This window comes from Opisthocomus hoazin, chromosome 1 (assembly GCF_030867145.1).
Source record: "Opisthocomus hoazin isolate bOpiHoa1 chromosome 1, bOpiHoa1.hap1, whole genome shotgun sequence".
Lineage (NCBI taxonomy): Eukaryota > Metazoa > Chordata > Aves > Opisthocomiformes > Opisthocomidae > Opisthocomus > Opisthocomus hoazin.
Window position 1 is genome coordinate 138,602,745 of NC_134414.1, and position 13,762 is coordinate 138,616,506.

General features: G+C 39.0%; 1 protein-coding gene across 1 annotated transcript in view; it reads right to left on the reverse strand.

Annotated features, from left to right (window-relative positions):
• Nucleotides 1-13,762, reverse strand: part of KPNA1 (karyopherin subunit alpha 1) — a 55,248-nt gene that overhangs the window by 38,296 nt on the left and 3,190 nt on the right. Inside the window, exons 2-4 of the mRNA XM_075437905.1 lie at nucleotides 2,961-3,094; nucleotides 1,983-2,090; nucleotides 71-170 (exon numbers count right to left, since the gene is read on the reverse strand). Coding sequence (XP_075294020.1) covers nucleotides 71-170; nucleotides 1,983-2,090; nucleotides 2,961-3,089 — 337 coding nt within the window. The 5' untranslated portion in view covers nucleotides 3,090-3,094. The remainder of the gene's footprint in view (nucleotides 1-70; nucleotides 171-1,982; nucleotides 2,091-2,960; nucleotides 3,095-13,762) is intronic.

Below are 13,762 nucleotides of genomic sequence, written 5' to 3' on the forward strand. Positions count from 1 at the left end.
ATTGCTGTCAAAGTAAAAATGTATGCCAGGGAGGCTTCTACATTTTGCTCCAAGTAATTTCAGCCCTTACCTTTAGAAAGAAGCTTTCTGAATTTCTGGGTGGCTGAAAGCTGCTGTTCTGGACTATTGGAGAAAATCATCTCGATCATATCAGAGGTGATGACTGCACTCTAGAATTCAGGTGAGGGAGACAGAATGAGAGTAATAGAGAGCAAGAGGGAGAAGAAAATCTGTGATTAGTGGTAAAAGGATACAGCATTTGCTAAACTGGTATCAATTTTATCTCTTGTTGACTAAAAACCTAGATAAGACCAGTATGGACAACAAATGAGTCATCATATATGTACATCTACATAAGCAGCATCATTCTGAAGTGTAGTTTTTCTTCTCGAAAAGCCAAAATTCAAGTTTTATTTAAGCAATGGCAAGAAAATTACTCTTCAGAACATCTCATCAGTATTGTCTCCCTTTTCCTCTATCTCCCCTCCTCTAAAACAAATATAAAATTGTTAGCTTCAACAAAAGGTAGTTTAAATTAGAATAGCAATTACTGTTATGCAAGAGGTCCATTTTGATTATGCTATTTAGATTTCTGCAACATGTACATTTTGAGTCAGTCTCTTACACCAAAACATACAAGACCTGTCATTTTTAGCAGAGCTGACAAACCTAATGCTTGTCATTCTAATCAGAGCATTAAATTTTCCGTAATACTGACAGTTTCCACTAAAATGGCTATATTAAATCAGCAACCTTTCTTATGCCAGGTAAAATCTGACATTCTGTTAGTCATGCACGTAAATCCACGTAAAGAAGCATAAGGGAAGTCAGATATTTTTCTTCTACTTCTTCTGATCTAAATCCTTAGATAGGACTGATCCAAACCCTTAGATAGACAGCGAGACAGACCACAGCGCTGAAAATACTTAAGCTTTGTCTGTAACAGCTGTCTAACAGCTCCAACTTTTAAGACTCGGAAATTAATGATACCTAAACCAGTAAACTGTATAACAGTGGTACCTATCTCAATCAGATAGGCTCCTTGCCTTACTTTTTAACCATCTAATAATTTCAGATAAGCTTCCACACAAATGGTTAAATGGTATTTAGGCTTTCCTGATGTTTCAAGACTATCTTGAAGAGTAGAACTCTATATTCTACTAGTGACCTACCACATTGCTTATAGGCATTTCTCTGTTTCTCAGTAACTTTTCAAAGTTGGCATAACCACCAACAGAAACCAAGCCCAGCCTGATTTCTATGAAAACATCATTTCCATGCTCTGAACACAGACACAAGCGTGAAGATCAGTGGTCAGACTTTTAAGTGAGGATTGTACTTTCCTTACACCTCTCTGTTACAGCCTGAATCCCTTACAATTTTTCTTTCCAGCCTGTGGTAAATAAAAAGGGAGAAAGCAGAAAAATCTAATTTCTGCTAGAGGTTTTCTCTGTACGATGAAATACCAGTTTGGAAAGGAGTTTAAGGGCACATGTAGATAGATAAGCTATGTCTAGCTGTGTTTTCAACACCCTGGCTAAAAATGGTGCCACTTCAAAGTTCACTAACAAAAATCTCCACTGAGCCCCTTTTTACTTTGTGAATTGCAGTAACACATTGCCTGGTTTCAAATATTAAGAATTTCAGATTGAAAAACCCCAACAACTCTGGGCAACAGTTGATAAAATCACCCATCATGGTGATCAAACATCAAAACCAGGATGTAATCAGACTGTGTGGAACAATGACATTCTATTGAATTTTCTGGAAAGCATATCCACTGAGCAACCACTCACTCTAGCTGTAACATTTTGCTCTGCTTGCAACCTCTTTCAGGGCAGATCACCAAGACAGGTGTTCAAGAGCTGTCCGTAAGCTCTTTGAATTCTGTTGTCCACTTTTTTCTGGAATTCCATTGCCCTGAAGTCACTGCACGAGAGGCCTGCTCAGTTTGAACACTGTGTTGCTTTCTCATCACTTACAGAAGTCATCTCCATGTTGTTCATCTGAGCCTCATGGAAGCCGCCGTCTGACATCACTTCCTCCTCCGCTTCTTCCTCAGCTGTTGCAACATTTCGGCGTTTAAATAACTAAAGAGAGAAAGCATTTAAGATATATTATAAAGCAAATATATACAGAGCATGTCATGTTAGGCTGCAATAAAAATCACATATGCTATCACCTGAAAGAAGCTAGTATACTGGCTGCAGGACTCCTCCAGACAGTAAATGGAGGAAGTTTAGTCACAGAGTAAATGAAAACAACAATGAGCTAGAATACTGGTTGCCAACACTTCTGGAAAATCCTCACTGATACTCCCTCCTCTTCTTCACTGTCCCCCTCCATCTATGAGCTATCTCTAGCTTCCACACAACTGCTTTCTTGCAACTGGGTGGCAGAGTATGCTGGGGCTCAAAGACCTGAAGAATTGTTGTGTATAACAGATTTCTGTAGAACACCTGCAGAGGCTGGGGTAATCGAGTTACTATGGCAGAGAGGACTTTGGAGGATGATCACATGGAATTGGTCTAAAGAAATTTTATTGGGATGAACAGAATTTGATTGCTATCACTTAAAGATGGTATCCAGTTTCAGATGTCACAAGGAGAGCTAGAGAGGCTACAGCTCCCTTTAATCCAGCTGTCTCATTGGAAGAAACACTAGCAAGGACAAGATGGGTCTGGGGGTGCTGCTCGGCCTGTTGAGTTCAGGAAACAAAAGACTCCAGCATCAAGCCATGTCAGATGTTCACTGAATGAGGAGCATTCACTTTAAATCCTCTACCACCTGCAGAAGAGGCAATGAAGTCTGCAAGTGACTCCAATTTCAGACTGACTATGTATGAATCTGGCAGGGCAGGAACAACTAAGAAGGGGCTTGGGAGAAGCAAAGAGCTAGACACAGTGCAAGACAAGACTGTTTAAGGCCTGATTACAGTTATCACAACTGTAGTATAGTACCTGTTCCTCTCTTTTTTGCTTCCGTAGCTGAAGACCCTCTTCTTCCCGCCTGCGACGCATCTCATCAGGGTTTAGAGATTTGTTCTTGTAGCTCTTCAGTCGGAAATTCTCTTTTCCTGAGGTCGTCATGATTCCTTTACAATGCAATCAAAAAGAGAAGTCATGAAACAATTACTCTTCAACAACACATAATTTTATATTCTGTCTCCATCTCTTAATCTCTTTAGCCATGCACCTCCAGCCACTGCTCCCCTACATCCTGTCACCTAATTTCCAGTAATTTAGAAGGCATAAAGCTAAATTTCACAGAACTGTCACTCCAGCGTGCCAGTTCTTTACATGAGATCAACAACCTTATTTTACTCACTGAGGCTGCTAGGCATGAATAAGTTCAGTATTTTATTAAGAAAGAACTGAGATCCATAAGGCAGAGGATACAGACTGGGCTAAAAAGAAAGCTGCACTAATAAATCTTAACATTGTTCCATACAGGAAATTAGCCATACTAATCATATTCCCATCTTCACACAAAAGTGAAGGGGTCTTAGCTGCTTTTTAGCTTGATTCACTTTGCAGGTCAGTACAGGGCCTTTTATGCACTCCAAATCCACACTTTAAGTCAACTCAACACAACTCATGTGTTCCTTCTATCCAGACAATACAAGACCTGCAAGAAAAGTGAAATGGAGAGTGAAATTTTGGGTGAGAATGATTTAACCACTGAAAATGCTCGCTCCTGCAAAGAAAGCAGTGCTTTTCTTCCCCTCCTCCCCACCCCCAGCCTCTACTCCAGCCACTGTTTATGCAGAAGGGCCTTTTTTCAGTCTATAATTTCCAAGTACTGTCTGTCTTATGTAACTCAGTGGATCATCATTTCTATCTACCCATGATGATTTTCCCATGTACAATATTGCACTTTGAAGTTACTTAGCATGAAACAATAGCTATAAAACTGTGTGGAAAGACTACGCCTCCCTTCAGTCAATGGGCTGTGGATCAGGTCTCTCCTCTCAGTTCTCCATTCTGCTGCTACTTCGTTCCTTTAAATCCAAAAAAGGTTGGGAACCAAATTCTAGACATCTCAGTATTTCCATGTATCTTCATACAGACACTGAATCTCCAATATGTTGTAAATGCCTCCAACTCTGTAATAAAAAATTTAGGAAACTATGCAATATAAAAAGTTATTCTACAAGGCTTTTAAAGGTCTGTTTCAAAATGCCCTAACGTGATGTATTAAATACACTACCTACCTCAAATTCCATAAGCACAGAATCACCAGCTGATAAATGATCTCCTGTGCACTTTTTACTTTAAAATGGAGCAACATGAGTGTACACAGACTCTCAACAGCTTCGGTTTCCTATTTAAAATACATCAAACGTATAAGCAAGTCTACTCTAACCTCCTCTTCTTTCAGATAATACAGAGTTTTAAGAGACTCAAAAAAAAAGAAAAAAAAGAGGATACTCAAGTGTGCTTATTAGAGCCTATTTTTAAGTTGCTGCTACTGGACAACTCTTCATAAGAATTCTGATGATCAGAACTGACTTTCACAGAAGACATTTCGGGCATCACTTCAAGCATTACTGTATTCTGCCAACTGAGATTTAAAAAACTGTTAAGGGACGTAAAACTATTGTGTTCAAGATTAGTCATAGATCGCACTGAATGCAGCATTAAAACCCGAGTATATAGGAAAGTAACTCAGCAGCCTAATTCTGCTGAAAAGGCTCTCCCTGAAATGGCTTATTTTGAATGAAGTTCCTACAAAAAGATAAGTCTCAGAACACCAGAAGATCCCTATATCATTCTTAATAGTTCAGAGACGCTATTCTTCCTGTGTTTAGGTGTACTTATTCTTCTAGTTTCCCCTCATCTCCCAACTTGCGTATTAATTTATTTCTTTAAAGTCACAAGTATTCATGTTTCTTGCAATATGCTTGGCCATAACACTCTCTTCCCATTTTAGTTTAAGTGACTAGTACCTGCATATTAAACATACAAAATATTTGGGGAAGCCTTGGATTTTAACTGGCTAGCAAACACTCTTTTCTTTTGTTTCTAAAACATTTTGAAAGAAATATTTGATATATTTTAGAATTAAGAAAATGAACTCAAACACCAGACAGACAACCATGAGCTAAAAGGACATGCCTAACAGGAAAACGGCTTTGCAACCACTCTAGTCAATCTGCCCTCGAGCATGAACAAACACAGGCATACACAACAGCCCAGACAAGATCTCAGGCCTCCTGTGACATTGTTAATAATTCTCCATTGTTATCTGAAACACTTTTTCTCCAACTTACAAAATCACATTTGCTCTTATTTGGGACTTCAGTAGCTCCTGTAATCATTTCACACCTTCACTTTCAATCCCTGAAAGTTTAGTTTAAAGAAATCCTTGACAGCAAACATCTTTCTTTCTTGTTACACAATTTCACCTCATTTCCACTATGCAGCCCCTCCTTACAACAGTCCAATGTTTCTAAATGCCAATGACATCAACCAACTTCATCATCAGCAAGTTTCCTTAGCATATTCTTCCTCATTGTACTTATTCTTCTAGTTTCCCCTCATCTCCCAACTTGCATATTAATTTATTTCTCAAAAGTCACAAGTAAATTTTCATATTCCTCTCTGAACTTTATTTGCCCTCTCCCATAATGTTTTATATCATCGTTTCATTTATTGAAAATACAGGCACAACATTTACCTGTTTCTTATTTGAATCCTCTGACTACCTCAACCCCTCACATTTTTTTTTTTATTACTTACAAATTCTCTTCTATTTATAACACCCTTTAAAAGCTTAAGCTGTAACTTTTGGCTATGCTCATCTCTGACTTTCAAGACATCTCGTATTGCTGACAAACCCCCTCTTCTATTTTCCGAGTAATCCATACACTTAAAATCTTATCAAAATAGTGCATTGTGTACACTGGGAGTAAAGCCTTCCTACAAATTACTACCACCAAAAGACTAGAAAGACAAAGTTTCTTCTATTAAACGTGGAAAAAACTAAGCTCCCTTCACCACTGAGAAGTTACAAAATTCAACCAGTAACAAGTTCAAGAATTTATTTCATAGTAGTCCTTCACTGATAGTACACAAACAAAATCAGAACACACAGGCAGGTACATAAAGTGGATATGCAGCCAACCAACCTGTGTAACTATTAAATCCAAAGTTATTTTCTAAAAGCAGCTTTTGTAATATCCTCAACATCTCCTAAAATCATATCATTCTTCATCATTCTTTTACTGGTTCCCTGACTACTGGTGCAAAATTCAATGACCACAACAAAGATTTCATCTAGCCTATACCTACTGCTAGTATCTTTAGACCAATCCAGTGTGAGCAGACAAATAATTTTTTAAGACTGAAAATAAAATAATCCTACATTAGTTGTTACAGTCATCCAAGGACTGTTTTCTATAATTCTCCTTTCCCAGTTTTTGGGATATAGGCTTTCCCCTAGACTAAACAACAGTGGCAAAACAACTTCAAATTTCCTCTTACTCATCTTCTGCATCTTTGTTGTGGCTTAACTGAGAATCTTTCAAAGGTCACTTCAAATTCAACCATGGCAATTTCTTCACAGCAAATAGTAAGTCCCGGATCTTCTCTGCACTATCAAAAATAATGCTACTGGTGAAAATCTGTGGTGGTTGTCATGGAAATGTTCTACCCATCTTTTCTTTCCTAAAGATAGCATAATATTTTCCTCATTTTTTGATACTCCCGTCCATAGATAAATATCTCTGGCAACCCAGTGAGGAGTTTTCATGGTGCATTCTTTGGTTTTTTGTGCAACACCACTCAAACCACATATGACACTTTCACCTCCTCAGTTTGGCTGCCATGAAAAAAATATTTTTAGTAAAACCACCATCTATTCCTGAATGTCCACATTTCACAAAGGAAATGGTGATCCCCAAATTTTTCGCTGATCAAGACAAGTATCCTACCAAATGTGGATGTGTTCTAAGCACACATTTCTAGGAGAAAGGAAAAGTACTGCATTTCTCCTTGCTCGTCAAGGCAAAGAAATTCAGAGGCACCGGGAAATGCAGAGTCACTCACTGCGATGACCTATATTGTCCCAAGCAATCATGTGGATAGGAACAAAAATTAACTCCCTGCCTTCTTAAATCAGGTATCACTGTCACTAGACTTATGGGCTTTGCTAGAAGGAGTGCCATGTGACTAATACTCTTGGATATTCCACACATCAGCAGTATCCCAATGTAAAAATAAAGGCCTTACAAAACAAGACCTGCATAGTAGTATATATAACCAAGATGACTGAAACTAAGATTACCACATACATTATTGATATTAAACACTGTTAGAGACAAACTTTCCTTCTTTGGAATTAGGAGTGAGAATAAGAAAAAAAAAAATCTATTTCAGAAGTGTAAACCTATACATGAAATTGTACTTTCCACTGGAAATATATCAGAAAAGGAAGATGTGAAAATGAAGGCAAACAAGGAGGTTGAAGAGAAATGGTGTAAGTGATAGAAAAGTTCTGCTGAAGATCCATGAGCTAACATATTACCAGTCTACTCCTAACTAACAGAGGCACTTGTCAGCAGGAAAGGACTCACTGGAGGCATACTTGCAAGCTCTACTGTACTGTCGATCTGCTGTGTCTCCTTTAAATTGCTGCCAGAGAGACAGTGAAAAAATACGAGGCACTGTCGTCTCTGAAAGGACAAACCGTGTTGGAAGCGTCACTGTCGAGATGGAACTCCAAGACGTGAGAGAAGCTGGAATTATTCAATGCAAGAAATTGTTCAGCTACACTACAAAATCTTTAATTCCAAGCAAATGTTTGTTTGTTGACTCTTCCATAGGACTCTAGACCTCCTAGAGAATTAGAGCTTCCTCACAATCATGCTTCTTGACATCATGCCAAAGACCTACAGCACAGCCTGGACAGATGTTTGAGCAATTCACTGACCTCTGATTATAGGATGTATCACCTTCTGACAATCTTTGTGAGAGACGAGAAAACCCATTCAATTTTTAAAACTACCCTGAAAGCAGCACTTGATCATTCATTACTCTCATCAACACACTCCCTACAAATCCAACATTTTGGCCACAAACATGTTTGGTTTTTTTCCCCGTGAAGGGTAGATTTTGCAAAGTCCTTCTAATTTGCTTTTTGACAATTCTAAGGCAACAGGTTCAGGATGCTAACAGAGGTATTTATATCTTGTGAAATAAACGGTCAGCTTTCTTGCAGGGGACAGACAATGTAAAGTCTTCATGATAAAACTATGAATAATATATGGCATAGAATGATAAAAATATCACCTAGGATTAATGCTATTTCCTGGAAAAAAATTCTATAGCAACATCCTACATCTGCCATCATCCTAGAGAGATGAAAACACATCCACCAAGTCTCTACACTGTTGACAGGGTTATCTGAGGAAAAAAGAAAATAGAGGGCATCAGCAGACTGACTTCTCTCTTCACTGACACTTCCTGTTGTCTGAAAAACTGGCTCAATCAGATACATATTTTGGCAAAGCTGTATCTGCTTCTTTTGCAAAATTACTTGACAAAGCATACTGGATTATAGTGGTCTCTGGGAATGCCAATCAGTAGAGACACTCGTATCACCTGAGGGACAGGGGTGTTACTTTCTAATTTCCAATGTCTACAGACTCTTGTAAAGCTCAGCTCATCTAGAGGAAAGGACATTTAACCATCTCAACTACAAAAAGCTATTGTTCAAGCACAACACAAGTCCATTCCTAAAGTCTTTGCTCAACTTTCTCTAGCTCTAAAATGGGATTGGGAAACATGTCTCACAGGTACTATACAATTAGAAGTCACAGTATTTCTAAAGACCTGCAGAGTAAGTTTTGCTGATAATACACCAAAACCTAGCACTAACAAGGAAACAAAATGATCATGTGAATTTCATTTTCCCTGTCTGGGGAAAGCTGCAGCAGCAGGCACAAGTGCTATTCACCAGCAGGAATAAGAGACTTCAGTTCACGCACAATAGCAGGGACCCACGCTCCCAGGACAACCATCACACAGAACCACCACAGGCTTCTGCTATCCAAAAAGCCAGAAGATTCAAACGCAATGTAACATTTGCAGCTAAAAACTGATAGTCCTGAAACAGGGTTCAGACTTCCGGGTTCTTCTGTCAAAAACTGGAAATAGCAAGGGGACTTCATGGAATCACTTCCCATCTCTGCATCTTTCAAAAATGTTTTCTTATGCAGGCTTCCTAGTCTTTTTTTTTTCATGCCGAGTCGCAGGCCTTAATTGAGGATTGTTTCTGTTCTAGCACTTTTATAAACATGTGAAACAGCAAAGCAAGTATTAATCCACTTAATCTATGGCAAATTCAGCATGTTCTAGCTCTTTGGCCATTTTGCAAGTTCGACTTGCCCAAAACATGGCCCATCTTAAAACTTCTGTCAATCAATACAAGGTCTGAAAAGACATACAATTTTACACAATACGGAACATGAAAGTATAAATTAATGAAAAAGTTCAATATTGACTGGTTTTCTAATATAAAAGACATGCTTTAAAGCAAACAAAAGGAGAAAAGATAACAGACTGCATTATCTGAACAATGCTGAGGACACCTGGTATCAGGTTTGTTGGGATATCACATTTCAACAACATGATCTCCTCATCTTCCACAAAAAAGCGGGGCAGAAAATGTGTTTAAAATAAAAATAAACAATATCAAAAGTTTTTTTTTCAAAATTACTAATCTCCAAGGGCCAATTGATTATAGTCCCAGGTAATGTTCAGAAAGATCTTCTGTGCTCACAAGAATTAGGGATTTTTAACACACATGTCTGAAGTCCAATCTGATAGCTTTCTACAATGACATGACTGGCTGGGTAGATGAAGGGAGAGCCGTCGATGTTGTCTACCTAGACTTCAGCAAGGCTTTCGACATGGTCTCCCATGATCTCCTCCTAGGGAAGCTCACGAAGTGTGGGCTAGAGGAGTGGTCAGTGAGACTGATTGAGAACTGGCTGAATGGCAGAACTCAGAGGGTTGTCATCAGCGGTGCTGAGTCTAGTTGGAGGCCGGTAACTAGTGGTGTCCCTCAGGGGTCAGGACTGGGCCCAGTCTTGTTTAACTTCTTCATCAGTGGCCTGGATGAAGAGTTAGAATGTACCCTCAGCAAGTTTGCTGATGATACCAAACTGGGAGGAGTGGTAGATACACCAGAAGGCTGTGCTGCCATTCAGCGTGACCTGGACAGGCTGGAAAGTTGGGCAGAGAGGAACCTGATGAGGTTCAACAAAGCCAAATGCAGGGTCCTGCACCTGGGGAGGAACAACCCCATGCATCAGTACAGGCTTGGGGTGGACCTGCTGGAGAGCAGCTCTGCGGTGAGGGACCTGGGTGTCCTGGTGGACGACAGGTTGACCATGAGCCAGCAGTGTGCCCTGGCTGCCAAGAAGGCCAATGGCATTCTGGGGTGCATTAGGAGGACTGTGGCCAGCAGGTGGAGGGAGGTTCTCCTTCCCCTCTACACTGCCCTAGTGAGGCCTCATCTGGAGTATTGTGTCCAGTTCTGCACTCCCCACTTCAAGAAAGATGAAGAGATACTGGAGAGAGTCCAGCAGAGGGCTACGAGGATGATGAGGGGACTGGAGCATCTCTCCTACGAGGAAAGGCTGAGGGAGCTGGGCTTGTTTAGCCTGAAGAAGAGAAGGCTGAGAGGGGACCTAATATATACTTACAAATATCTGAAGGGTGGGTGTCAGGAGGATGAGGCCAAGCTCTTTTAGTAGTGCCCAGCGACAGGACAATGGGCACAAACTGAAGCACAGGAAGTTCCATCTGAACATGAGGAAGAATTTCTTCCCTCTGAGGGTGATGGAGCACTGGAACAGGTTGCCCAGGGAGGCTGTGGAGTCTCCTTCTCTGGAGATATTCAAGACCCACTTGGACAAGGTCCTCTACAGCCTACTGTAGGTGACCCTGCTTTAGCAGGAGGGTTGGACTAGATGACCCACAGAGGTCCCTTCCAACCCCTACCATTCTGTGATTCTGTGAAGTCAGGCCAACATCCGCTGGCCAGGTACCAATGTTTTTTTCATACTAGAAAACACAAAACTAACAAACCCAAGGAAGCATATTTCTGGCTGGAGGAAAAAAAAAAAAGCCCACTAAAATTAAAATTACTTGATGCTGTCTCAAAAACTGATCTGGCACATCATCCTGTACTACCAGTTCGGTGCACTGACAGCCATACAACTGGGCACTTAATCTTTAAAAGTTTAAGAATTATGGGTTGGTTTTGGGGTTTTTTTGAAGAAGCACCAGTGAAAAGATTTAGTAGTAATGCATTTACAGGGTTTATTGGAAAACAGTTTTACCAAACCAGGAAAAAAAAGGAAAAAATAAAAATCAATAAAGACTATACACTGTATATCTAGCACTTCACTGCACATTTACACTATCGCAAAGGTACTTCCAAGACTGACTGAGTTTTATTTTTTTTTCAAAAGGTCCATTTTGAGTTGAGGTGTATCTTTCAAAGTTCCAGAAAGCTTTTAACTTGAGCAAGAGAGAAAAAAAAAAACACCAATTCTCAAAGCCAGGTCAACTTATAAGGAAAACAAATTCATTAACAGAGCCTTTCTGATCTGAGTTACAAACACAAAATTTCTTTACGGCATTCGAAGTCATTGCAGTGCAATAAACCTGTTTAAATAATAATAAAAAAACACACAAAACTACCCTGATTTCTATAAGCCCACAAGCCCAAAATCAACCTGAAACGAAAAAGTTCCCACAAGTCATAAAACAAAGCAGCTAGCAATGAAGAATTAAACTTCTCAGCCTCATAGGATTATACTAACACTAAAAAAAAAAACAACTTCACTTTAACATGCCCATCTACACAAAATAACAAATGTGATTATTCCTGTTTGCCAACTAAAATGCAATTTGTTTTTCTTTCAAAGCAGAGATTCATTTGTATTTTGACTAACATTTCAGCACATCTTCCCTGAGCTTGCAGAATGAGCTGACCCACGATGTATTTTTTGTACGGTCATATCTAAAAATTGAACCATTTGAAAAACAACATTCATTTATGTTGTTTGACAGCCATCATCTGTCAGGAAAAAAATCATCATAACATATCTAACATCCTAACATGCCTTAAACATTCTTTACAGGAGAACGAGAGTGCATCTTTCAAGCATTTCATGTCATGAAAATAAGAAATCCCAGACACTTTAAAACAAATAAGGTTAAAAATAAAGTAAATTATTAATTAAGCTGATTCTGTAGTTTCAAGTAACTTTTGTTTGGGGTTGTGAATGCCAGAAGGCACTGAAACAAAACCTACCTCATGCCTCCCCTGATGACAAATTTTCCTTCAACAAATTTACTAGTTGCTGTGACTCAGCATTATAGAAGATGGGTGTGCAAAAGCACAAAATAACTGTAAGTCAAAATTCTACTGGTTTCATACTAGCTTTGGACATCAGCAACTGAAAGAGTCACATAATATTGCTGCATCAGCTGCACCAAGCCAAAAAAATGCAAGAACTTTATTTAAAGCCTGATGACACTCACTTTGCCTCCCTCACCCGTTTACACCCGGCATCTCTCCTACCAAAAGCTCTTGAATCCAGCACACAGCATATTCACAAAACCATCTATTTTCCTTTCTGATCATTTCACAACACAAAAAAAGTAAAACAAGAAGACACAGGCAGTTAAAGAGGCTATCAGGTGGAAGCTATACAAAGGAGTCCTCCACCTTTTAAGGGGCAATCTCATCCTGCTTCAGACAAAAAACACACCACAACAATTTAATACTAATCACAACATTATTACCCAACTTCACTTAAAGGTAAGCTGTTGTTTGTGTGCCACCAAAGGTGGTTGGTTTGCCAAAAATGACATTTTCATATCTCAACAGGTGAACTTTCAAATATAACCATAGCACTAGATTTGGCAGGCTTACAATGCCTTCTTTGGAGACAAATACATTCAGGAAGTTTAGCCACAGGATACTTACTTCTAAAATCAGCATATCACTTATGCATAATCTCAACTTCATGCCCAGACTATTAAAAAAAAAAAAAAAAATCTGTGTGTATCAAACCAGTTAGTTTCTCACAGAGCATACGAATCCCCTTGCTGAGCCTGGCAAACAGTCTGAACTACCAAATGAAAACAGAAAAAAGAGAAAATAATTACTATAGATCATAAGGAAGCTTTCAGCAGCTGGTGACTAGCTATATCTTAAGTCTTATGGCATACCCTTAACACTCAAGGGTCTGTTTCTATACACATCCAGGAACACACTCGTATTTCTTTCAATTCTAATGCCTTTAGCTTTTGCCTCCTCATGACACTAAGCATTAATTATATTTCAAGAAAGTATTCAGTTTATCCCAACTTAAAACTTCTTCTATGTCACTGAACTCCATTTACTCCTGTCTTACATGAATGGATCAACGGAAGTGATAACACAATGTCCAATCTACCATTACTTCCTACCACTTTTTCATACCCTCTTACTACTAACACGCTTTTTTAAACCAATTCTGGTGAAAGGAAAATTACTGTCTACCACCTGCCTTAGACTACCTCTACTTTTTATCCTTTTTTAATGAATTATTAAGCCTGCAAAATATTTAATGCAGTTCAAGATATTCATGAGGTGGTATAATATAATTTCCAGCCCTACTGTTCTACAGGTTTTATATTTAGCAGAGGTCTCTACTAAGTGTTTTGTTTAAACTTACTTATGCTGTTTTTCCAGAGTT